The sequence below is a fragment of the Nannobrachium achirus genome (genome assembly GCF_963921795.1).
Source record: "Nannobrachium achirus genome assembly, chromosome: 14".
Lineage (NCBI taxonomy): Eukaryota > Metazoa > Chordata > Actinopteri > Myctophiformes > Myctophidae > Nannobrachium > Nannobrachium achirus.
Genome location: NC_137821.1, coordinates 22,992,455 through 23,017,455, shown reverse-complemented (window position 1 = coordinate 23,017,455; position 25,001 = coordinate 22,992,455). Strand labels below are relative to the sequence as shown.

The following is a 25,001-nucleotide window of genomic DNA, read 5'->3' as shown; positions in this document are numbered from 1 at the left end:
ACACTGTTCATAATTTGAGAAATTTTGTTAAGAACGGAGCACTCCTGCAAACTTTGGAAGCCCATCTTAGCCAATCAGGATGGAATATGAAAAAACTGTCCAAAAATTTGTTTTGCACACATCGGTGACGCTATAACAGGCCCATGTGAAAAATATGGCTCAGATGTTCTGCTCTGGCCCAAGAAGTGTCCAACGGTGCCAGAGATTAGCTGTCCACAGACGGGGGAGCGTGTCGCTGTTACTACATCTCATCTTTTCGACACCCGACTCTAACCCTCATCCTAACCTTAACCTCCGTGGAGTGAGTCGCTAACACTCCGGTCGAAATGATGGGCCTTCGCAAAAGCGAGATTTCCCCCACAGACGGAAGGACGTACAGACGGACGAAACATAGTCTCGGAGACAATTAATGCATGCCAATACACCATCACAGTGATGGTCAAAAACGCAGTAATAACATGCACACTGCAACTCTTCATTTATCACATACTTTTCTTTTCTTTATTTCTTTTTTACACAGTAAGTAGAACACAGTAAACTAATTTCACAATATTACAGTGATTATACTAAGCCTTGCCCTTTGAGCAATAATACAAATGTATCTTTATTTTAAATGACCTCAAGAGGCCATAACACCACAATAAACATAGCCTACTTGACGAGCCGAAGTAAACATACTGTGGCACATTCACGTTTTCTTCTTGTAATCAAAGTAAACATATAGCTGTCATCTAAAATATAAAAAGGAAAAAAAAGGACACAAGGGGGACGCTATATAGGTAGGTAGGTCTACAAAGTACCAAATGATCATGGTTTGACATTCCAGTATATGCCAATTAATTATATAATTCAGATTGTTTTCTAAAGAACTTAAATACATACAGGACAGCAAAACAAAACTTATCTCTAGTAGTCTATAGGATAATTTCATGTTTTTTTACTTCTTTCTGCTGTATAGTATAGTTCTTACAGTTTAGGCATTTAGCAGACGCTTTTAATCCAAAGCGACTTACAAAAAAGCAGATAATACAATATACAATATACAATATAATCACTATAATAAACAAGATAACATGTCAGAATATCAACAACAATATAGCATATGCATATGAATATCAATCTAAAAAACAATATAATCATTAAAGAAAAGGATTCTAAAAAACCTACCAAAAAAATGCTAACTAGCTTCATATATGGTCATTGAGTGATTCATTAGTGCTAAGGGTTTAGGTGGGCTGTGAAAAGGTGAGTCTTCAGTCCACGGCGAAAGTCCACTGCCTCCTGGGTGAGGAAAGGTCTGATTTTACGGATGTTATAGAGTGTACCTACAGGACCGGGTGACTGATGCAATGTGTGCCTTGAATGATAGCTGGCTGTCCAGGACCACACCAAGGTTTCTAGCAGTTGGAACCGAAGTCACCAATGCATTATCTATGGAAATAGTGATATCTTGCATGGGGCAAGACTTACCCCATTTGATACTCCAACTGATATCATTTTATTTCCATCTACTACTAGGGCATCACCATGATGTTCCACATTTCCTTCACTGACCTCCACTGCTTTATATTTGTGGTCATCACATAACTGCTTTTGTCCATCATCTCACGCTTCTTCACACTCTCCCTGTCCACTCCTTCCCCCATGTCTGTCAAAGCTCTTTTCTTCCTGTTGTCCCTTCCTCCATTTTTTTTGGAGCTGTGTGAAGCACAGGCTCCCTATACGTGGCTGTGTGGGTCTGTGTGTCTGTCTGTCTGTCTGTGTGTCTGTGTGTGTGTCTGTGTGTATGTAGCCTGAACTTCCTAAACTTCGGCACGCCACTAGTCCCACAGTTTTGCCACCACACACTCGCGCCATATGTCAAATCGACCGCCTTACTCGGGAATCGTGGGCTATTACTTTTCTAAGAGAAAGGTTCTATAGTTTAATTGATATTAATTTATTAGTGAATTAATTTTCCCCATTGACTTATAATGGGAATCGCAAAAACTCACATTCAATTATTTGTCTCTCGCAAACCATAGGGGCTAGAGTTTCAAGACTTGGAGAGGAGGTTCATAATGATTTCAAGGATTAAATAAAAAATAATTGTGTCATTTGGCCGCATGGTGGCGCCATAACACCCCACTTTACGTTTTGGCCTGTAACTCTTGAACTGTAGGTCGGAAAATTAAAAATATTTTTTCCCTGGATTCCTTGGGTCATGACGCATCTCCCCATATAGGCCACGCCCATTTGCGCCATGATAGATTTTCCGCCATCTTGAATTTTCTCCAAAACACACTTTTTGCTCCTTTTCCTACATATTTTCTTCAAATGTCACAAAAATCGGTACACATGATCCACACACACACACACACACACACACACACACACACACACACACACACACACACACACACACACACACACACACACACACACACACACAGCTCCACTTCACACGGGTGTGATTTTTATTTCTCTATTTCCATCCATAAGGGTTCGATCTTTGTCCTTTCCTACCACGTCTACCCTCTCAGCTTTAACGTAGACACAACTTGTATTGTTCTGATAAGCATGTATGGTGGTCATTATTTGGTGTTTTATGCACTCTGTTTTCACTACCCTGAGGACCTCCCTTTGAACACATTTGGTCATCATGTTGCATGTAATTATAATTTAAATTAGCTGGCTGCCATCAGTCAGTTTTAGATGCAGAGATGTAAAGTGCTCTTCCATCTCGTTAACCTTGGAGCTGCAAACAACTTTATTTGAGACATGCAGCAAGTAAGTTCACTGTACAACATTTCTGGTGTGAAGTGGCACGAGGGAACCTCACACCACCCCAGATATCAGCGTGTACACTGCGCGAGCGCAGATGTGCCCTTTTGTAAGGTTTGAACACCTGCCTCCTCCAACCAACTCTTTGCCTCCAATTAGCCCTATTCACGGCCCGCCCACTCAGCATCCCCCTGGTGCTGAAGTCACGTTTTGAAGGAGAAAACCCTACTATAAGCCTATAGAGTTAACACAGAAATCGCAAATTTAATGCAATTTCCGAATAGTAAAGTATAAAATACGGCTAGCATGATCAAGAACACAAGATAGTAAAAGGCACAAAGCATTATAATTTACTTTACCGTTCGAAATAATGATTTGTTGGCTTTAAGTCCAGCTATTTCTGTATAGTTTCCCCTTCTAAACTGACGTCAGCACCAGGAAGTTGCTGAGAAATTTGGTGAGTGGGCGGGCCGTGGCGTGAATAGGGCTTATACCTCCCTGGTGCTCTTTGCAAGGCCCGCCTAGTTACCTTCCCCAACGTATTTCTGTCTTCCCTGCGTTTGCCGTCATGCTTCTCAGAAAAAGGCTCTCGGCCGACATCATGGCCTTGAAGACGAGGAGTATCTTCTAGAAATATCAAGCAAAACAGAGATAAAGATTAGTTGCATGGCTTAAAACGGTAGATCTGCTCATGATGATCAAGTAACTCAGCATTTCCTTGAACTGACCTTTCTTTTTCCTGTAAAACAGGACATATGCGCTGCTGGACCTAGAGCAAGAATCATGTATAAAATATGAGAAAAACACAATGTGAATTAAGCAAAAACAGAGGAATTGAAAAATAGAAACATACTTTTCACTGGAACTCTGGAATGGCTGGGGATGCAGCTGTTAAGAAATAAACACAGTTCTTAAAATGTTCAATTCTTGAATAAATAAATTAACATACATGCATTGCACACACACATTTATTTATATTTATATATAGTTAGATTGAGAACAGGAGTGCTCGTCGTGCGGCGCGGGGCGGAACAAGCGGTCGCTTTGATCCACAACAATGACAACGTAGCGTCGGCAGGATGGCGCCTCACCCCACAGAGGTTATGGTTAGGGTTAGGGTTAGGTTTAGGCATAGTTTTACTGAGGTTAAGGTTAGGGTTAGGGTTAGGCATAGTAAGCTAATGGCTAAACACAGATGAGATAGGCTAGTAGATAAACAAAGAGTTGTTGCAGACCAGTGATGTCACCGACTGCACAAGTGAATGGCTGTTGTCGCCATCGTGTGGTCAATACGCAGAATTACACAGGTGTGTTGATGAGTAACTATCAAAGTGAATTGATCCAGGTGGTGGTAGGGGTGTGTGGTGAAACGAGCGCTCTTACCCCAATCTAACTGTAACACACACATATATATACATATATATATATATATATATATACAGTACGTTTGGGTAACTCAGTACGTTCATTGTAAGAGCGCTTGTTTTGTCGTTCACCACACACCAATCACCACCAGATGGCGACGACAGCCATTCACTAGTGAAGGCGCTGACGTCACTCGTTTGCGACTCTTTCTTTATTTACTAGCCTAGCTCGGCAGTGTTTAGCCATTAGCTTACTATGAGCTAGGGAGCGCTCCATTGTAGTCACTTGGACAGGGCGTTTATCGTGGGCTTGTTATGGGCTTGCTCGTTATATAAATATAACGATTGCATTCACCACGGCTTCGTAACTCGCGCGGCGCTCCGCCGGCCGTGCGGCCCTGGCCCGCTCTTCGCGGCCACTCGCGCCTGCGGCACTCGGGGGCGAAGAGCAGGACCAAGGTCCGCTGGCCTTCGCGCCGCTTGCAATGTCGTGGACAATCGAGCGGCTCCGCCTGGAGGACGTTGTTGTGGCGACCGCTTGTTCCGCCCCGTGCCGCACGACGAGTGCTCCGTTTCTCGACCGTACTGTTTCTCTATCAAACCGTGACATATATATATATATATATATATATATATATATAGAGAGAGAGAGAGAGAGAGAGATGCAATTCTGGGAAATTGCAAGTGGTGCAGTGTGGTTGCCTATGGATAAAATTAAAATGTCATGTGAAGCTTGACCAATCCTCAAGCTTGACTTCCATACAACTCAATGGACTTTTGGGGTTTACTCTATAACATCACATTGAACTCAATGAACATCTGGGGTTTTCGGGTTTACTCTAGTATAAAGTGTTACTCTATAGTACCCTATAAGTTGGAAGAGAACAATTGTGTCTTGCCCTATAGGCAACCACTAATTATAGAAGCAATCTGTCTTACCTCTGTGACAGAGCTGTCATTAAAACAATACCATCTGTCATCGTCCTGGGACTTGATTCTAGCAGTGTAATGGCCACCCTTTAGAGACCCACTGTGATCCACGACCCCATATAGTTCATATGTCTGAAAAACAGGTTGAAGGCAAATATAATGAATGGATGCTAAAAGCACAATTTTTAAATACAAAAATATAAAATAATAATCCAATGTAACAATATTGTTGTGAAAATGATAATTAAATAACATTTAAAAATAATAATTTGTCTTAATTATATTCAGAATATATTGGCTAAGGTTATAATTTTAGTATATTGCTGTATTTATTTATGTGATTGACTGACTTCATATTAGCATACAGTATTTTTTAATCTAGGCAGAAATGGCATTCTACATAAACGAGATAATGACATGAAATCTTACAAAGATTTTTCAGCAATATTTAAACATTTTAATAGATCAAGTGAAGTTATATAACATACCTCTGGTATATTCAGCATGGTAGGCACATCTACAGAGCGGTCGACTTTAATGTAGTCCATGAGATGGAAGTTAAACTCAAATCGCTTGAGCAGCAGTGTCAGAATCTCTGGATAATGATTTATCACACTTTCCTGGTCGAATGACATATAGTATACACAATGAAACCATTATAATGATGACAGCAGTGATGATAATGATATGATGATAATAACAATACAAATCAAACCATCAGTTCGAAGTGGGGCGGTGCATCTGAGCAGATATACACTGTGTGTGTGTGTGTGTGTGTGTGTGTGTGTGTGTGTGTGTGTGTGTGTGTGTGTGTGTGTGTGTGTGTGTGTGTGTGTGTGTGTGCGTGCATATGTCTAGGCTGCTCGCCAGCGCCACTTGGTCACTAAGCGGTATTGCAGCTGTTTGTGCTGCACCACACATAGGGACACACTAAGTCAAATGTAGGAAGCAGCTCCAATAATTCACCACACCAATAATAATAATGATAACAACCAGTAAGACTTCCTAATTGGGAGGTAAGCGACCGCCAGGTCACATACACAAACTTTAGAAGGCAATGGTAGCCTATCAGGAGGGAATATGGGAAATGAGATCCATGTTGACTTTAGAGATACTGTGTACCGCTTTGCGTGATTTTAGGGCAAAATCAGTTGGAGCAGTGTCCAAAAATGTGTTTAGAAATAATCTGCCTGATGGTGTCGCTAGATGGGACAGATGCATGTTGATGACATGACTGTAGAGATACTGTGTACCGCTTTGTGTGATTTTAGGGCAAAATCTGTAGAAGCAGTGTCCAAAAATGTGTTTGAAAAAATTGACTACACTTTGGCCAGAACTACCAAACCGGAATCAGTTTCAACCCAGTTGGCGCATGCGCTAAGTAGTGAGCGCATGCGCAAGTAGTTTTATTTTGGGTTAAAACTGATTCCGGTTTGGTAGTTCCTGCCAAAGTGTTGTCCGTTTTGACTACAAAATGACGTAGGATGTCATCCGGTCTAGACTGGATCAACCGACCTGTTTAGTAAACGAATACCAGGCTTTCCCCCAGAAAGCCTGGTGATGCGAGGTTAAGTCTAGACATACTGTGTACCGCTTTGCATGATTTTAGGGCAACATTTGTAGGGGCAGTGTCCAAAAATGTGTTTTGCAAGAATCGGCCTCATGGTGGCGCTAGAAGAGGGCCATGTGAGAAATGAGGGGGTTGTGGTTTGGCAGCCAAGGAGTGTGTGTGCAAAGTGACTGACAGGCGGTGGAGGTTTTGATAGTAACTGCGACCTAACGGTCGCAACAATAATAACTAGAAGCTCTGCTCTTCTGAGCACAGGTCTCCGCCAGGTCAGGTAGGCAGGCACGTGCACACATAGACATCAAATGCGGGGCTTGAGCCCCTGCCCTTTTATCCATCTGTAAAAAGTGCCCTCTCCAGACCATGAATGCATTTTTTGCTATGCCCTCTTTCCTGAAGGCAGCATTCAAGAGAATTGCCTTGTCCAAACTCTCCTGAACTTGCACCATCTTATGTTGAAAGAATTGCCCTCTCTGTGTAGAAATCCATGCTGTTATGCCACATCTCCAGTATTCACTTGATTATGCTTAGTTCAGTGTGGTATCAAGCACCAAAAATAGCAGACCTCCAAGCTCTTGGAGGTCTGCTATTTTCGATAATTTCACTAAAAGGCCCTTTTAGAAATTTCAGCCAAAAACAGAATATGAAAAATCAGAAAAACCTGTTTCGTTTAATGACAAATTGTTTCTACAAACAATATAAAAAGTATTTATTTGTAAACCAAGAATAACCTTGTAGGTCAGCAAATAGTAAAGTCTCAATGTGAAGTTAAAAGAAACTTGTTTGTTCATAACTTACAAAAGTCGCGTCTTCTTTGGCATCACAGTTATCACAATACATCTGGTTATCTCCATTCAAATGTTTAGGTCTGAAAAATTTACTGATACCATCCATCTGAAAAATAAATGAGGATCAGTGATCCCTGAAAGAAACTGTGGGACCGTCATGGGTCATAACATGATAACGTAATATACAAAATCAGAGAATTGTCATTACCACACTATAGACTTTACTATCTGTATCAATGGCAAGAGGCAGATTCCAGAATGGATTGACTACATCAGTATAGTGGCGACATGAAGGCCTACAGCATGTGGTCTTGTATCTTAACTCTCCAAGAAAAATCTGAAGACACAAAAGAACATAAACAGATAAATGACTATGACATATTTTCATTAATTTCAAATGAGGAGACATGGTGGCAACATGTAGTCCTACAGCATGTCCACAAAACATCTGAAAACACAGTTGTACAAGACAAGTACATGAATATGTATACTGTACATAGAGGAGACAGTACATTGTGTGTGTGATTAACATTAGAAGCTTACAGTACAGTACCTGTGATGCCCCAGGACTGGTCATGATCAGGATCTTCTCCAAATACTCAGCTGCATCACGCTGTACATACACTGGAAGTAGGGTGGTAAAACATAACATGTTTATCATTGCTTTTAGCTTATAAAAGTGGATATGAAGACTATTTGCTTATAATATTGTGTCTCGCACCTTCTTTAATTTCCATTTTCTGTGTGATTTTATACGTGTAAGACGGATGTGTCTTTAAGTCTTCAAACAGTGCATTAAGTTGAGCATCAATATTCTTGGGATTTTCACAGCAGTGTCTAGGGAAGAAACCATAATGGTTATAAGCAATCTGCCATGAAATTATTGTTCTCCAAAACCAGAAGTGGCAAATTGGTAGACATGATCAATTCAGTTATATTATAATGAACCTAAAATCTGCATATTTACTGTGCCAAACCTTTCTACAGCCTTTCTGAAGTCTTTGGTCATGAACAGAACCTGGAGAACGCTGTTTAGGTAACATGTTGATCCTTGATTCAGTAAACCATTGTATCTGCAGGCTGCATGGGGGAATAATATCACATACCATGACATTTATCAGATATTAGGATTTCAACACTTGTAGATGATATATAACATAATGCTGTTGCTGTGGGTTATATATTACCTGGGGAACTAAACAAACCTGAAAGTGTGCTCTCTATTTTCGACATCCTGGAATCTTTCCTTCTATCGTTTACTGAATTATACATGGTGTCGTCATATGCCGCCTTTTGGACAGCACCCTTCACTGTTCCAGGTTTCTGACTGTCATATAGTCTCTCCTGTCCTCCATCTCCCTTTTCTCCTCCATGTTTCTGACTGTCATACGGTCTCTCCTGTCCCTTTACTCCACCATGGTACTGACTGTCATACGGTCTCTCCTGTCCCTTTACTCCACCATGTTTCTGACTGTCATATTGTCTCTCCTGTCCTCCATCTCCCTTTTCTCCTCCATGTTTCTGACTGTCATACGGTCTCTCCTGTCCCTTTACTCCACCATGGTACTGACTGTCATACGGTCTCTCCTGTCCCTTTACTCCACCATGTTTCTGACTGTCATATTGTCTCTCCTGTCCCTTTACTCCACCATGTTTCTGACTGTCATATTGTCTCTCCTGTCCCTTTAATCCACCTTGTTTCTGACTGTCATATTGTCTCTCCTGTCCCGTTACTCCACCATGTTTCTGACTGTCATATTGTCTCTCCTCTCCTCCATCTCCCTTTTCTCCTCCATGTTTCTGACTGTCATACGGTCTCTCCTGTCCCTTTACTCCACCATGGTACTGACTGTCATACGGTCTCTCCTGTCCCTTTACTCCACCATGTTTCTGACTGTCATATTGTCTCTCTTGTCCCTTTAATCCACCTTGTTTCTGACTGTCATGTGGTCTCTCCTGTCCCTTTACTCCACCATGTTTCTGACTGTCACATTGTCTCTCCTGTCCCTTTAATCCACCTTGTTTCTGACTGTCATATTGTCTCTCCTGTCCCTTTACTCCAGCATATTTCTGACTGTCATATAGTCTCTCCTGTCCTCCATCTCCCTTTTCTCCTCCATGTTTCTGACTGTCATACGGTCTCTCCTGTCCCTTTACTCCACCATGGTACTGACTGTCATACGGTCTCTCCTGTCCCTTTACTCCACCATGTTTCTGACTGTCATATTGTCTCTCCTGTCCTCCATCTCCCTTTTCTCCTCCATGTTTCTGACTGTCATACGGTCTCTCCTGTCCCTTTACTCCACCATGGTACTGACTGTCATACGGTCTCTCCTGTCCCTTTACTCCACCATGTTTCTGACTGTCATATTGTCTCTCCTGTCCCTTTACTCCACCATGTTTCTGACTGTCATATTGTCTCTCCTGTCCCTTTAATCCACCTTGTTTCTGACTGTCATATTGTCTCTCCTGTCCCGTTACTCCACCATGTTTCTGACTGTCATATTGTCTCTCCTCTCCTCCATCTCCCTTTTCTCCTCCATGTTTCTGACTGTCATACGGTCTCTCCTTTCCCTTTACTCCACCATGGTACTGACTGTCATACGGTCTCTCCTGTACCTTTACTCCACCATGTTTCTGACTGTCATATTGTCTCTCTTGTCCCTTTAATCCACCTTGTTTCTGACTGTCATATGGTCTCTCATGTCCCTTTACTCCACCATGTTTCTGACTGTCATATTGTCTCTCCTGTCCCTTTAATCCACCTTGTTTCTGACTGTCATATTGTCTCTCCTGTCCCTTTACTCCAGCATATTTCTGACTGTCATATTGTCTCTCCTGTCCCGTTACTCCACCATGTTTCTGACTGTCATATTGTCTCTCCTGTCCCTTTAATCCACCTTGTTTCTGACTGTCATGTGGTCTCTCCTTTTCACCATCTCCCAGTTCTTTATGCTCTTTCTGCCCTCCTTGTTCTGCCATTCCTGCCTGTCCACCACCATAGCTCTCTTCTTCCTGTCCCCCCTCTCTCTTTGCCCACAGTTCTATGTGAACATCCCCTCCTCCTTTGCTATGCTTGTCTCTGTTAACATCCATGTTTATGCTCCTATGCTTGTCTTGGAATGTGTCTGCTCTCACAACTTTACTATCCTCATGTCTTGCAACAGATTTCTGGACAGCATGTTGCAACATCTGACAGTCTTCTCCAGCTTTGTCATGCACTCTCTGACCACTGTCTTGATCAGGAATATGTTCTGAAATTTTTAAGAAAAGCCTATAAGTTAAAACAATGTACCAGTAGTCTTTTAACAGATCAGTGGTTGTAATTCTGCTGAACAGCTGCTCATACAAATTATTAAAGTTATACCATGTAACTTTTTTTATAAAACAAATCTTAAAATTGTCCTAACTGTTAAATCGCTAAAGTTTTAGAACCCCCACTCTGTTATTTTCAGCTTCTGAAGCCTTCTCTTTATATGTTTTCTATGAGTTGTGAGGGGGGGAGAATTTCCCGGCAAAATGATGTCATCTCCCACATGATACACTACCGGCCAATCACAGCGCCGATCATACACCACCGGCCAATCACAGCGAGTCTTGCTGTCTCTAAAGGAAGTAGCTTCCCTCAGCAACTGTGTTTACATTGGTGAAGGAATCTTGCTTGCTACTCCCTCAATTCTGGTCTAAAAATGATGGGAGACGGCTCTACGGAATCGTATCGGCAAGGCGGAGGTGCTCGCGACGGCCGCGGTGGTCCGCGCGCGGCGACTCCGGCCGAAAAAAGCAATACCGCTACTGACCACTAGTTGAGCAGCTTCCACAGTACAGCTTTAAGAAATACAAAAAAAAAAAAAAAAAAACATTTTCCTTAACTTACTTTTCTCTTTCTTGTACATGAGAAGATATGCAGTATTGGACCTAGTGGAAGAAACATATCATTTAGAGAAACACATTGTGGGTGCACTAGGGTGGCACAGTAAAGTAAAGTACTGCCCACCACCACAGAGTCTAGGGTTTCAAATCCACCGTGGCTCATCTGGCTTTGTCGGGCGTCAATACGACAATTGGCGTTGTTTGCGGAAGGGAAGCCGGGCAGGGAGGGTGATATTTGTCACTGCACATACTCCTGGGCTGGGGTGGCACCTGTCAGCAGGGAGTGTTGGGTGGGAGGAGTAGGAAGGGGAACCTGTGTCCTCCCAGTGGGGTCTCCTCACTGGTAGGAGGACATTCCCTGCAAACTTTCATTCTCACTACTATAAGTAAGTAGGCTAATTAATAAACCTTGCCATTATGCCTCTTTCCTTCAGTATCACAAACAAGGGTGTATGCACACTTGGTCATAATAAACAAATGTATAAATGCTTATTATTTTTCCATTCCCACAACAATATACAGGGAATTATTATTACACTGCAGAATTGTTGATAATTGTTTATTGTTTTAAGTTTACATCAGGCAAGGGGTGAATTTCTTTGTGCGAACTTAAAGTATAAATCTATTATAACTTCAAAAAGTTTAATATAAATAACAATTTATCTTATTTATTTTATTGTTATCCACAATATTGAGGAAGCTTAAAGTAGGCTGCTGGTACCAGCTGGTTCGTACATGTGACAATAGACATCTTGAATCTTGAACATTGAAAATGATGAGCTTAAGTTTACCTTTCTGTGAGTGTCTGGAAGGGTTGTGGATTCATCTGTCAAGGACAAAGATAACATAAAAAATTGGCACAATGGCATAGAAATGGCACAGAGACAGTACAGTAACATTAAGTTGTTATCCCCGCCAGGCCAGAATGACAACGACCAAACTAGGCCTGGGGCCAATTCTGATATCTTCACAAATTGGTACCACCCAAGGTGACCGTAAATTTTTTACATTTTTGACTCCCTACATGTCTCTAGTTTACATTTTGGTATGATAACCCTTTCTGAGACCCAGCTTAATTGATGTTATCACCCGCTAGAGTCGGTCTCCCATCGACTTTCTATACAGGAGGAAAATACCCTGAAACCTTTTTTTTCTGGGTATTTAAGTAGGATGTGAGGGGTCTAACTAGGGGTTTGTCATGATGCTGAATCCATTGCAAGCATTTGTTTTGCACGAAAAACATTCCGTGGGCTAGAAATGGCCTCAGAAAACAATACACGTATGGGTGAGTATTCATGTTAGTTGGAGGCCTTAGGGTTTTTTTTTCTCGTGCTAATCAGTCTAAAAGTGCAAAATTTTGCACAGATGTAGCTCAGGGCATGCTCTAATGATTTAGCTAGAGCGCCCGAGTCGGCGACCTTCGGGGTCACTCATCACTTTTCATCACTAAAGTCGATGGGAGCCCAACTTGATTTGGCCGCTGTGGCGACCCCGAATGTTGCAGACTCGGGCGCCCTAGCTAAATCATTAGAGCATGCCATGAGCTACATCTGTGCAAAATTTTGCACTTTTAGACTGATTAGCACGAGAAAAAAAACCCTAAGGCCTCCGACTAACATGAATACTCACCCATACGTGTATTGTTTTCTGAGGCCATTTCTAGGCCACTGAATGTTTTTTGTGCAAAACAAATGCCTGCAATGGATTCAGCATCATGACAAACCCCTAGTTAGACCCCTCACATCCCACTTAAATACCCAGAAAAAAAAACTTTCTGGGTATTTTCCTCCTGTATAGAAAGTCGATGGGAGACCGACTCTAGCGGCTGATAACATCAATTAAGCTGGGTCTCAGAAAGGGTTATCATACCAAAATGTAAACTAGAGACATGTAGGAAGTCAAAAATGTAAAAAATGTACGGTCACCTTGGGTGGTACCAATTTGTGAAGATATCAGAATTGGCCCCAGGCCTAACAAAAGGATTACCGTTTTACGCAAAATGCTACAAATATTGCATGCACACTCCCAGTAGGCCAGGAAAGAACCGTCACCCCAACTATTTGAAATCGGCCTCATCGTGGAGCTACAACAGGTTATGACATAGCCCTGGGTAGGCAAACGTGTGCAACTTTCCATTTAGCCGACTGTGGAGGTGATTTCTCTTACCAGTGTGACACATGTATTGCCAAACTTGTACCATCTGCCATCGTCTTGAGACTTGATTGTAGCAGTCCAATATCCACAACCTGGTATACCACCATGATGGTCTAAAACTGCATGTAGTTCATACGTCTGATTCTGATCAGAAATATATAAAACACAGAATATCACATTATAGAAAATGATTGAATTAGCAGCCATTGCCTGAACTTAATAATGACAGTTATGAGGTAGTTGACACATACCTCTGCCATTTGAAGGTTGAGAGGCACATCCGCACAGCGATATGATTGGTTGTATCGACAGAGAACTTTGTCATACTCATATCGATTGAGTAGTAGTGTCAGAATCTCTGGATGATCCATTATCTCGGTTTGCTAGTTGACATATACAGTACGTACAGGAATAATAGTCAGAATATAGTATAAGCTATGATTATCATAATGGAATTGAATATACCGGTAATTAGGATTAGTAGTAGTAGTAGTAGTAGTAGTAGTAGTAGTAGTAGTAGTAGTAGTAGTAGTAGTGGTAGTAGTAGTAGTAGTAGTAGAAGTAGTAGTAGTAGTAGTAGTAGTGGTAGATGGAGCTAAGTGAATGGGAGCTAAAACTCTTGGCACTATGGTTTATATAGATTTAAAACAATGTTGACAAGTCTATCTTAAAAGAGTAGTTCACCCCCAAAATGACCGTTTTTCTATTGATTTGTCATGCCATGGAGACTTGAGTTGCTTGCCGCATTCCTAATAGTCGGGGGCCGAGATAGAATGGTAATTTCGTGTTAATCAGTCTAAAAGCGCCAAATTTTGCACAGATGTAGCCCAGGGCATGCTCTAATGATTTAGCTAGGGCGCCCGAGTCGGCGACCTTCGGGGTCGCCACAGCGGCCAAATCAAGTTGGGCTCCCATCGACCAGAAAATGATGGTTTAGTGATGAAAAGTGATGAGTCATCACTTTTCACACTTTTCACAGTTTTGTGGGCGTTTCCTGGGGCCATTTGTAGCCCAAGGAATGTTTTTTGTGCAAAACAAATGCTTGCAATGGATTCAGCATAATGACAAACCCCTAGTTAGACCCCTCACATCCTACTTAAATACCCAGAAAAAAATGTTTTTCTGGGTATTTTCCACCTGTATAGAAAGTTGATGGAAGCCCAACTTGATTTGGCCGCTGTGGCGACCCCGAAGGTCGCCGACTCGGGCGCCCTAGCTAAATCATTAGAGCATGCCTTGGGCTACATCTGTGCAAAATTTGGCGCTTTTAGACTGATTAGCATGAAAAATCCCTAAGGCCTCCGACTATAAGACAAAAAAAATTTATAGTAAATTTACCCCCATTGATTCTGAAAGGGGACCCAAATCCATGGGCCTGGATGTGGACCCAAATACAAGGCCCTGGATGGGGACCCAAATGCATTTGTGAGGGGTAAATTTACTTGACCCTACTTTTACTGACCCAAATGCATTTGGGTCCCCATCCAGGGCCTTATTTGGGTCCCCATCCATGCCCATGCATTTGGGTCCCCATCCAGAATCAATGGGGGTACATTTACTATAATCAATTTTTTTGTCTTAGGAATGCGACGAATACAACAAAATAATAAGTCTCCATGGCTGACTAATCAACAGAAAAAAAGGTCATTTTGTGGTGAACTACTCCTTTAAGATCAAAGGACTGTGAACACTCTTAAAAAGATAGATGCTTTCTAAGAGGTCTTTGCATTATAATTTATTATGTGGAACAGAATGAATACTCTCAGAAGCTATCTAATTGTCATTAGACTGCAATTCATGACAAATGTTATGACCATACACATTTTATGACAGTTTCTATGTAAATCTATTGAAATGTTTTGTTTGTTTGTCTTTTTTCAGAACTTACAGTAGTTGCATCTCTTTTAGAACGACATTGATGGCAGTCTATCTGCTTATGTCCACTGAATTTGGAATGCTTGAAAAATCCATTCAACTGAAAAGTATATAATTATCAGTGATTCATCGTGAACATCTGTTAATAGTACTGTTTATAAAACTATTTGTAGACGTCAAAAATAATTGTGTTGAATCAGATAGTTACCACACTATAGACTTCAGTATCTGTATCCATGACAAGAGGCAGATTCCAGAATGGATTGACCACATCAATATGGTGCTGACATCTACAGTATGTGGTCCTGTGTCTTAGCTGTCCACGAAACATCTGAAGACACAAGTGTCCATGTAAATGTATACATGATATTTTAAGTAGACTTTTCATGAGGAGACAGTGTCTGTGATTAACATTAAAAGAGTATACCTGTGATGCTTCAGGACTGGTCGTGTTCAGGATCCTTTCCAAATACTTAACAGGATCACGCTCTATATATGCTGGAAATAGGATGGTAAAACAATATGCATTTATTTCAATCTATTTGATTAACATGTGTTCAGAAGTAATATAAAATAATAAAATCTCATGTATCTTACCTCGACCACCCAAATTCAATTTCACAGCAGATGAATCAGCTTTATCTTTCTTTAAGTTATCAAACAACTTATTAAGTTGAGCATCAGTATTATTGGAAGTTATGCTGTAGACCCTATAAAGGAAAATTATATATTTGGCATAAGCAATCTGGTATGTTTGTAGGCCTACCTAATATAGTTATATTATATTAGGTATTATATTAGGTAATATTATTAATATATATATATATTATTATAGTTAAATGAATCTAACTATGAACCTATCATTAAATTATCATTACACCAATAATAGTACAATAATAGTACAATAATATTACAGTATAACAGACCTTCCTACAGCCTCTCTGAAGTCTTTATTCATGAAGAGAATCTGGAGCACAGTGTTAAAGGAACAGGTTGCTGCTTGTCTTTCCAAACCATAATACTTGGTCACTGTAAGAGAGACATTTGAAATTATACCAACACACTATGTTACAATTTGACTTCTGATAGATAATGTCATGGGAGAGTCACCAGAGTTGGCAGATGCACCTCTCTGTGAAGAATTTGTTTCTGGAGGACAGTTGCTCTTTGCTGTTGTTTTCTTGGAAGACTCTTTCTTTCTATCACAGAAATCATCTTTCATGTTTTGGCTATCTCTTCCTCCCTTTCCTCCTTTCTCCCTCCTAACATCCATGTTTCCCTTGGCCTCGCGTGTTGCAAATGTGTTAAGAGTTTTTACTTCACGAACAGAAGGCCTATCTGGTGATTCTGGTCCATGTGCTAGAAAATAGAGGTAAAACAGACACACAATTGAGGCAAAGCATCAAGAGATATTCTACCATGAAACAAAACTGGGGGGAAAAAAAGAAAAAGAAAAAAAAAACATGAATAAATTCGCTTCAATTTTTCGGACTTTCTGAAAATTCGCTTAATTTAGAAGCGTTTTATGGAAACCCAGTCAAACTTCTTAAAATTCTGTGATAACTTAAACTTGGTCCTTGACTGAAAATAAACCCAAATTGACTTTATTTGGATAAAAGTCTCACCCGAGTTCCAAAGAATCAAGAAGAAGCCTGGTTTTACAACCAGGCTTCTACAGTTGGACAAAACGCATCAGAGAATAAATGTGACCATTTCCATTCCCCAAATCGACCCCAAACGACCCCAAATCCTACCCCTCAATTGCAAGACTCAAATATTTATTATAGTGATGTATGCGTAAAAAACGCAAAAACGGCAGCTTATTACTTACCTGGAGAATTGTAAGGGTCTAATCCATCTTACTTCTTTGATACATGTTGTTGTAGGCCTATTTAACTTGTCTTGATTAATTCCAATACTTGCGCCATACTGCAACAACACAATTAAACAACTGCATCGTATAGAAAAACGTTTCAGCCAGTTAGATGCCGCTGCGTCAGGCGAGAAAAATAAACGTGTCTCGGTCTTTGCTTGTTGCATATCACGAAAGCACTTGGTACATTGGTTGGCCTGGTCCAGTTTCATTTTCAGTTACATTTAATGCCAAGTGTCAACTGCCAACGGGGCCGTGCAGAGAGCAGTGAAGGGGCGGGCGATCAAACAAGGCGCATTGGCGTTAACAATTAACCTGACTCAGTGACTCTCTAGAAACTATAACAAATGGAAGAGTGTATAACCATGATTGCTGTCTGTTTAAAATCAAATTGCAGTTGCAACTAAGATTATGAGGAGGAAGGGCACTTGACATCTCTGCAGCAGGTGAAAAGTGAAACTAATACGGACTGATGGCAGCCAGCTCATTTAAATTATAAATAATAATTATGATAGTGAAATTATAAATTCATTGTCAAAATGTTTATCTTGATACGGGACACGGATGTTTTGGCAGGCCATCTTTGGGGAAATGACCTGTGAGTCAAAAGGGCAGGTGCCCAAGTCCAAACATGACAAACAAACATGCAATTAAAAGTTGTTTTCATCAAACAACACTCTAGTACCACGTTTGGACCAATGCAGTATAGGCTATAAAGGTGGAGGCTGAGTGTATTCGTTTAATCTTATAGCCTAGCTGTTATAACTGGCTTCCACCTCCACCATAACCAAAGATTCCGTACATGATTGAAGCAAGATTATGGCATGCTGCTTTCCCACAAGTCATGTGGCTTCTTGTAAATGCCAGGAGAGTGAAAGTGAAATGTTGGAGAAAAAAAACATGATGACAATTCCAGTTGCAGACAGTGACACAGCACTCCCCCCCCCCCCAAACAAGTAGCCTACCAGGCCTTGGAGTCTGCATTTGGTGCCATGCTGATGCAGTGGGGAATGGTCGCCGACAAGTGTCGCCAATGTGTTTGGAATAGTCGCCTGGCGTAATATAGAAAACTCATCCAGGCAGTGCAACAAAACATGTAGTAGTATACTACTGTCTGGGGAGATGAGAGGGGGCAACCGATTAGTGAAATCAGCTGGTGAATTGTTGAAATGGAATCAAAGTGTATAGGGCTGGCGTTTAATGCGAACAAAGAGTTAAATCCTCCTGTAAATTATCATAAATAATAATAAGGGTAATAATAAGGGTAATAATAATATTAAAGGGTAGGCCTACATAAGCAAATATAGAACACACAGTGTACATAAACAATCCAAACATTCACATGTAAATAATACTAGTAAGATGCCTCAGGGCGCCATGGCCATATGGCCAGTGATGTATATCAGACCAGTTACCCATATATGGAGACCTCTGCATGATAGTCAACAATGTTATGTTAAAACATGACCATATATGGGCATTACCACATATGGGAATTCCCAGATATGTCCTTAATATTGATGACATTGGGACAGGGATCTCCTATGGGCATAAAACGTATGTTAATTATAGGGCCTGGGTTTGATGCCTGGGGATCTCCATATGGGCATAAGGGGTACCCTAACAGGTTATCATCTGGGAATGCCTATACTGTATTAACTAACTTGAATTTATTTTATCCTTTATCAATATATATCCATATACATTATATGGACTTAATATTAACGTTTTCAGGGAAGGTAGGGTGTAAATCAGAGTAAAGCAGGCTCTTGGGCCAGTTAGGGCCTGATGACATCAGAAATCTCCATACAGTATATGGGCATAAGAGGGATTTTGTTTCTGGGAATGACCATATATGGACTTTTTATTTTATTTTATCCTTTATTAATAATAATATATGTATCCATGCAATATATTTTATGCCCATACATGGAGATCCCTATCTGAACCAACCCCACACAGATATGGGCCATGCCTTTACCATCTGGCCAGTGATATATATATATCGATGACATCAGGGATCTTCATACATGGGCATAAAAGGAACTTTTACATACTGTAGGTGATGACACCTTTAATATCACCTGTGATGTCACAGAGACATTGATGAGGTGACATCACATCCTGTACGGACGCACTTCCTGTACGGACAAGCTGCGACATTTCTCATGGTATACTGTGACCTTTGGTCGCAATAACTTTCTGTGAGTTGATCCTATTTCTGAAATGCTTCAAGGACAGAATAAAGGCTTGATTCCACCATAAACCATAACCAATAAATTCCGATGAATGATAAAGCCAATAAAGATTATATGGCATGATGCATTGCCATTCCCTTAAGTCATGTGACTTCTTAGAAATGCCAGGAGGGGGGAGAGAGTAACACATCCAGTTCTCTTCCAACTTTATAAAGTAACTTTTAGCCAATCAGGAAGCACCGAAGCAACCAAGAGTACTGCTTCTTTATTGGCAATAAACATTAGCTTAAACTAACAAGGTAACCACAGCCTTTATTTGGATACTATAGGAAACATGGAGAGAGCGACAGGGAGCGACAGCAGCCACATCCTGTATGATTCATAAAAATGTAGCTTAGTTTAGCCAACACGATGTAGACCTAAGTGCACAGAACATAATCAGATTGATGGTGTCAGGAAGGGACAGAACAGCTTACTGGGATATTGCTCGAGTCTGAGCCAGTGTTGTGTAGGCCTACTTTCAATTGTTAATTAATAGGCTATTTTACGCTACGCTAGATAAAATCCATAAAAGCTTAAGGGGTGGATGCGTCAAACAACTGTATACGAACATAACAGTCCGGTCGCGAAACAAGATTTCTTTCTCTCTCTTTTTTTTCACCAAGTAGGCCTATCCTATAGATGTAATGCGACATGTGCACGGTAGAATTCAGAACCATGGACAGCGCGAGAGCTGTTTGTTCGGTATTGGGTGCGTCTCGCACAGAACAAAGCGGGGGTGAACGTCCACACAGTAAGAGATCATGGCGACTTCTCAGCAGGGAACTTTTATTTGTACCTTGCACATACTTAAGTGGTTGGTTGACTTGGTTCCAACATACATCTGCCAATGAGATAAATCACAATAATGAACAATAGCCTATATTATTGTGTTGTAGGCTAGATATGTATAACAATACAGGAATGGCATCATCAACAGAAAACAAGTAGATCAGCAGGGTCAAAGAACAGCAGCATCTCTCTCTCTCTCTCTCGTGTCCATCTCGTCAGTCACAGCGTCAGTCCTCCAGGAACTCTGATCACCAACTGGATTACTGATTCTTGCTGGATTCCATAAAACGACAGAAGGGTCGAATCCCCGTCCAGTTGTTTGTTTGTGAAGATCAGCCGCAGTGTCTCAGTGTCTGCACACAGGTACAGAAAAGAGAGTAATTGAAGTACAATGAATGAATATTTTATTTTCGTGTCCAGATTCAGAAAATGTCTTGATCCATCCCACATGGGATTATTATCAGACACATCAATTAAATAAATAATAATAAAACACACAAAAAAACAAAACATTCCAGTGTAAACTCAGCCAGCAAAAATATAACCTGATTTTAAACAAAACACACATCTATATTCACATGGACCTGCACATAGAATAGGCCTATAAAGGGTTCTATTTATAAGTCACCCCACTCCTCCTATCCCACGCTCTGTAAAGATATTCTGAAAATGCAAAAATATGACTACAAATAAATTAAATTAATTCAATTCAATTAAAGTATATTTCACAGCGATTTCTGTTGTTTTTGTTTTACAACCAAACATGTTGCTCAAAGGACAAAGCCCAAGTTGCTTCGTGCTTACCATTGCCTGGAAGCCTTTCTGCAATTTTCTCTTTCAGCTGCAACACTGTCATGGTCTTCATTTGATCCTCTGTGTTGCACAAGTCAATGACCATTGTCTCTCCCCGGATTCCAACCACTTTGACCTGGTAGATTTTACCCATCTTGTTTGCCGATATAGCTTAAAAGTGACCGAACAGTGTGCCGTCTGATCTGATGGGGACTCTCAGTCTCTGGTGGTGACTTGACGCCTAGAAATAAGTTTCACTTTCATGTTTATTACTAGAACTCGTGGCACATGCAATCAGTGTAAACCTATGAGATATATTTGCTTTCCCCTAAGTCACTTGTCTTGAGACAGAAAGCGAAAGGATAAAACATAATAATAAAGCAAATCCAGCTGGAGTGACACAGCGGTTGCAGTGACACCAGTTCAGTATTCAGCATTGTCCTGATCGTGAACGAAGCTTTGGGGACTGACGGGAAAGAAAATGACCACACCGCAGCAGGAGGAAGAAAAGAGATACGACCCCAGGGACACAACTCTGAAATTTGTCAAAAGACCTGATGATTTGGATCCATATTGTGAGTTATTAAATATAATTGTATTGTAGACCTAGGCAATAATAAGTCAATTTGTGGATGTGCTACTTAATGGTAAGACCACTTTGGTAGAGGTTTGGGTTCGTGCGGCTCTGGTACAAGGTCCGTACCAGAGTAAGGGTTCGTGTAGTTACCTTGCCATGATGTAACTCCAAAGGTGGGCAAGAAATCAAAGCTAATTTCTCCATTGACTAGGAATAGATAGCCTAATTCAAAATATGCTCCTCATTGACATATGCTACATTCTGGCTCCTGGAGTCTCTGGAGAGGCTTTTAGCCTAAACGAACTCAAACAAAGCTGATTCAGACAGTATGGAACATCACCAAACCCCCACCAAATCCTTTTTTGTATTAAACAAATGTCAATTACCGGTATATTGATTTTACTATTGAAGAAACAGATCCAGATCCGTGGATCCAGTCCGGGGTTTCCTAATAAAAATAGCTAGCTAAATCAATAAGAAGTTGACATTTTTTATAATATCCATTGGCTGTAAGTGTACAGTTTCTATGTGTATTTTATTCCTCCAGCCCAATTAGGTCTCCGAGCAGAGATGTCCTGCGGTCATGCTGTTACACCAGAGTCTCTCACAGCATGGTGTCGCAGCTTACTGGACCAGGTAATGTCCTTCCATCATCCCATTTATAGATCCTATTCTGGTTGTCATTCTTGTCAATGGTTCACAAAGTGGGGTCCGGGGACCCCGAATGATCCTTTAGGAGGTCCCCAACAAAATGTGTTAATATAGCATACAATTAAGTTCAACCACTTTAAAGGGGAAGACCACCCGTTTTCAATATTGAACTATTGTAAATCACACCGAGATGACATCACACTGGTGTGATTTACAATACAAACCCCAAAATCAATCCTCCAGTTCTAGGTAACACAGAAGGGGGGGAACTTTTTTTTAATTTAAAGGTATATTATTGACATAGTTCAATTTTGAAAATGGGTGGTCTTCCCCTTTAATCCTATACTATAGGCTATTCAAAAATAGCAGATCTACAATCTCATCTACAAGCTTGAGAAACAAATGGGGTTTCTAGAAAATATTTTCAGATGGGGGTCTGTGGTCAAATATCCTTGACTCCACCATAAACCATAACCAATGAATTCCGATAAATGATAAAGGCCATAAAGATTATGGCATGATGCATTCCCTTAAGTCATGTGGCTTCTTGTAAATGGCAGGAGGGGGGAGAGAGTGAAAGTAAAATGATGATAACAAATCCAGTTGCAGTGACACAGCACATTATCTACCACCCAACAGGTCAAATAGGTAGTGGTGCTGAAAATGATATGATATGATATAGTACTTTATTGTCAGTTCACACTGAAATTTGTCTTGCGACACAGCACGTCATGTATGCGACACATAACATATAAACAAACATTTTAACACATGTAACAAAGAAAAACAAGACAGGTTTACATACATAAGGACAATATAGACAAGAGCAGTGTCCACCGCCAAGCCTACCTATGGCCAAGCTCCTGATTAAGCCTTAAAGTCGACTGATGGACAAAGGACCTTTTTAGTCTGACCTTATTGTATTCTGGAACACCATATCTCCTTCCTGAAGGCAGGAACCTATATTCTCTACGCAACACATGGCTACTATTAGAGGTAATATTTCTTGCCAACCTTAGAATGCTGTTATCATACGTAGTCGTATATAGCCTCTGAAGTGGTTGTCCAACTATCTTTGAACAAATGTTCAGTTGTTGCAGCAGTTGTGACTTTAGGGCTGCAGACAAGCATCCATACCAGGTGGTACTACAAAATGTTTGTAGTGGTGCTGGAAATGTTTAAGAGCCACTGATCTATGTAGTAAAAAAGGTTTTAAGTGTAGGAGGAATGTGCATTTTTGTCTCTGCCAGGCCGAGACTATGTTTAGTCCTTATCGGAGCGAAACTGTGCACACTGAGCTGAACCTTACAAACACCACACAAATATGTACACATTATCTCTATAGTCAAGTGATCAAGACGGATCCGTCTGATTTTCCATATTCGATTCCGATTGGTGAATTCCGAACATTGCTGGCCCAGAATAACCTACCTGACCTGGCGGAGAGTGGAGAACTGTGCTCTTAGGAGCACGTTTTCTAGTTTCCCAGTGTTTTGCAGGCCTCATTTGGCACTACTGTGTGTGCACTAACTACTGCTCTAAATTCATAGAGTCCGTCCTCTTATTTAATCCCAGGGCCAGTACAAATTCAAGTGCCCTGCATTAAAGGATGGCACTGTGCAGAAGTGTGATCAGGTGTGGTCCTACCAAGAGGTGCGTAGACTGGCAGTGCTGACTGCTGAGGAGATGCAGTACTTTGAAAAAGTCCTAGCTCGCCTGGCAGCCATAGAATACTGTGACTTTAAAACAGTGAGTATTCTGGTATATTCCCAATTAACATCACATTCCCAATTTGGAATTATGAAATGATAAGATTTGTTGTGACTTTTAACAACCAAATAACTCTCCATTTAAGATTCCCGTCTTTCCACTCTTTTCCAAAGTGTCCAGGATGCAACAGCTATGTGGAGAGAGAGGACCTCACCAACCTAAATGTCCAGTGCACCATCTGTGTAGCAGAAAAGATGCAGTTCCACCAGTTCTGCTGGCAGTGTCTGAAGCCGTGGAAAGGGCGTGCTCCGCGCTCTGACCGTTGCGACAATGACGGCTGCGTGAATCACGACCTGGAAATTCTGAAGAACTGCGGAACCCTCAACCTTCCTGATGTGACCGGAGTTGATGACTGTCCCTCCATCCGGGCCTGCCCCACCTGCGGCCAGAGAGTGGAGCACAACAATACTGGGTGTAAGAACATCATCTGTCCTCGCTGCCAGATTGAGTTCTGCTTTGTGTGTCTGAAACTCACCCCTGAGTGCTTGAAGACAAGCTCACATTTCCTACCTTGCAATATGGCTCCAATACAAACGTCTATACCTGTATGGCATAAAAACTAAGAAGAAAGGCACCGTAACATGCGTAACATGCATACGGTAGTTACTGTACACTGAAAATGATTAAGTACATTTGAGTTAACCATTAACATCCAATATTGTTTGACTTTTTTCTTCTGTTTAATGTTTTCAACGTGTAGCCTACATTGATACAGTATAAGCCATTTTTTGTCAACTAAAGTTAGACATTTGTTTATTATCCCAATACCATTGCTTGGAGGGACGGTCATGCTGTGATTCCTAAGACACGCTGTGATTTCTAAGATGGTTGTGAAATCTACATTCTATTTTGGATTTATTTTCTAGTTTAAGGTGGAGAAGAGTACAGTATTTTCTGGACTATAAGGCGCACCTGACTATAAGGCGCACTGTCAATGAATGGTCTATTTTCAAACTGTTTTCATATATAAGGCGCACCTGACTATAAGGCGCACA

The 25,001-nt window shown here is 41.0% G+C and overlaps 3 protein-coding genes across 4 annotated transcripts; 1 reads left to right on the top strand and 2 right to left on the bottom strand.

The window, feature by feature from the left end:
• Window positions 1–522: 522 nt before the first annotated feature.
• LOC308298747 (uncharacterized protein) lies at window positions 523–17,361 on the bottom strand. 2 transcript variants are annotated; one of them, XM_080742407.1, is made up of 22 exons: window positions 17,146–17,361; window positions 16,425–16,673; window positions 16,241–16,343; window positions 15,912–16,024; window positions 15,742–15,812; window positions 15,523–15,645; window positions 15,328–15,414; window positions 13,691–13,822; window positions 13,452–13,583; window positions 12,077–12,111; window positions 11,290–11,330; window positions 8,618–10,666; window positions 8,390–8,492; window positions 8,134–8,249; window positions 7,966–8,036; window positions 7,621–7,749; window positions 7,423–7,518; window positions 5,546–5,677; window positions 5,067–5,189; window positions 3,617–3,651; window positions 3,492–3,532; window positions 523–3,390 (listed from the first exon to the last, which is right to left on the bottom strand). In XM_080742407.1, the coding sequence occupies exons 2-22, from the start codon at window positions 16,585–16,587 to the stop codon at window positions 3,158–3,160; spliced, it is 4,128 nt and encodes a 1,375-aa protein (XP_080598533.1). In that variant the 5' UTR covers window positions 16,588–16,673; window positions 17,146–17,361; the 3' UTR covers window positions 523–3,157. The 2 variants fall into 2 exon arrangements, with proteins under 2 accessions (XP_080598533.1, XP_080598534.1); XM_080742408.1 differs by having other exon boundaries at window positions 16,443–16,673.
• Window positions 17,362–20,435: 3,074 nt separating this feature from the next.
• Window positions 20,436–21,162, bottom strand: LOC308297919 (uncharacterized protein; the record flags this gene model as incomplete). The annotated part of the gene is made up of 2 exons (XM_080741483.1): window positions 20,436–20,569; window positions 21,021–21,162. 2 exons carry the CDS (start codon window positions 21,160–21,162, stop codon window positions 20,436–20,438), a joined length of 276 nt encoding a protein of 91 aa, XP_080597609.1.
• Window positions 21,163–21,489: 327 nt separating this feature from the next.
• Window positions 21,490–24,569, top strand: LOC308298748 (uncharacterized protein; the record flags this gene model as incomplete). The annotated part of the gene is made up of 4 exons (XM_080742409.1): window positions 21,490–21,583; window positions 22,142–22,221; window positions 23,812–23,985; window positions 24,120–24,569. 4 exons carry the CDS (start codon window positions 21,490–21,492, stop codon window positions 24,567–24,569), a joined length of 798 nt encoding a protein of 265 aa, XP_080598535.1.
• Between the last annotated feature and the right edge of the window lie 432 nt (window positions 24,570–25,001).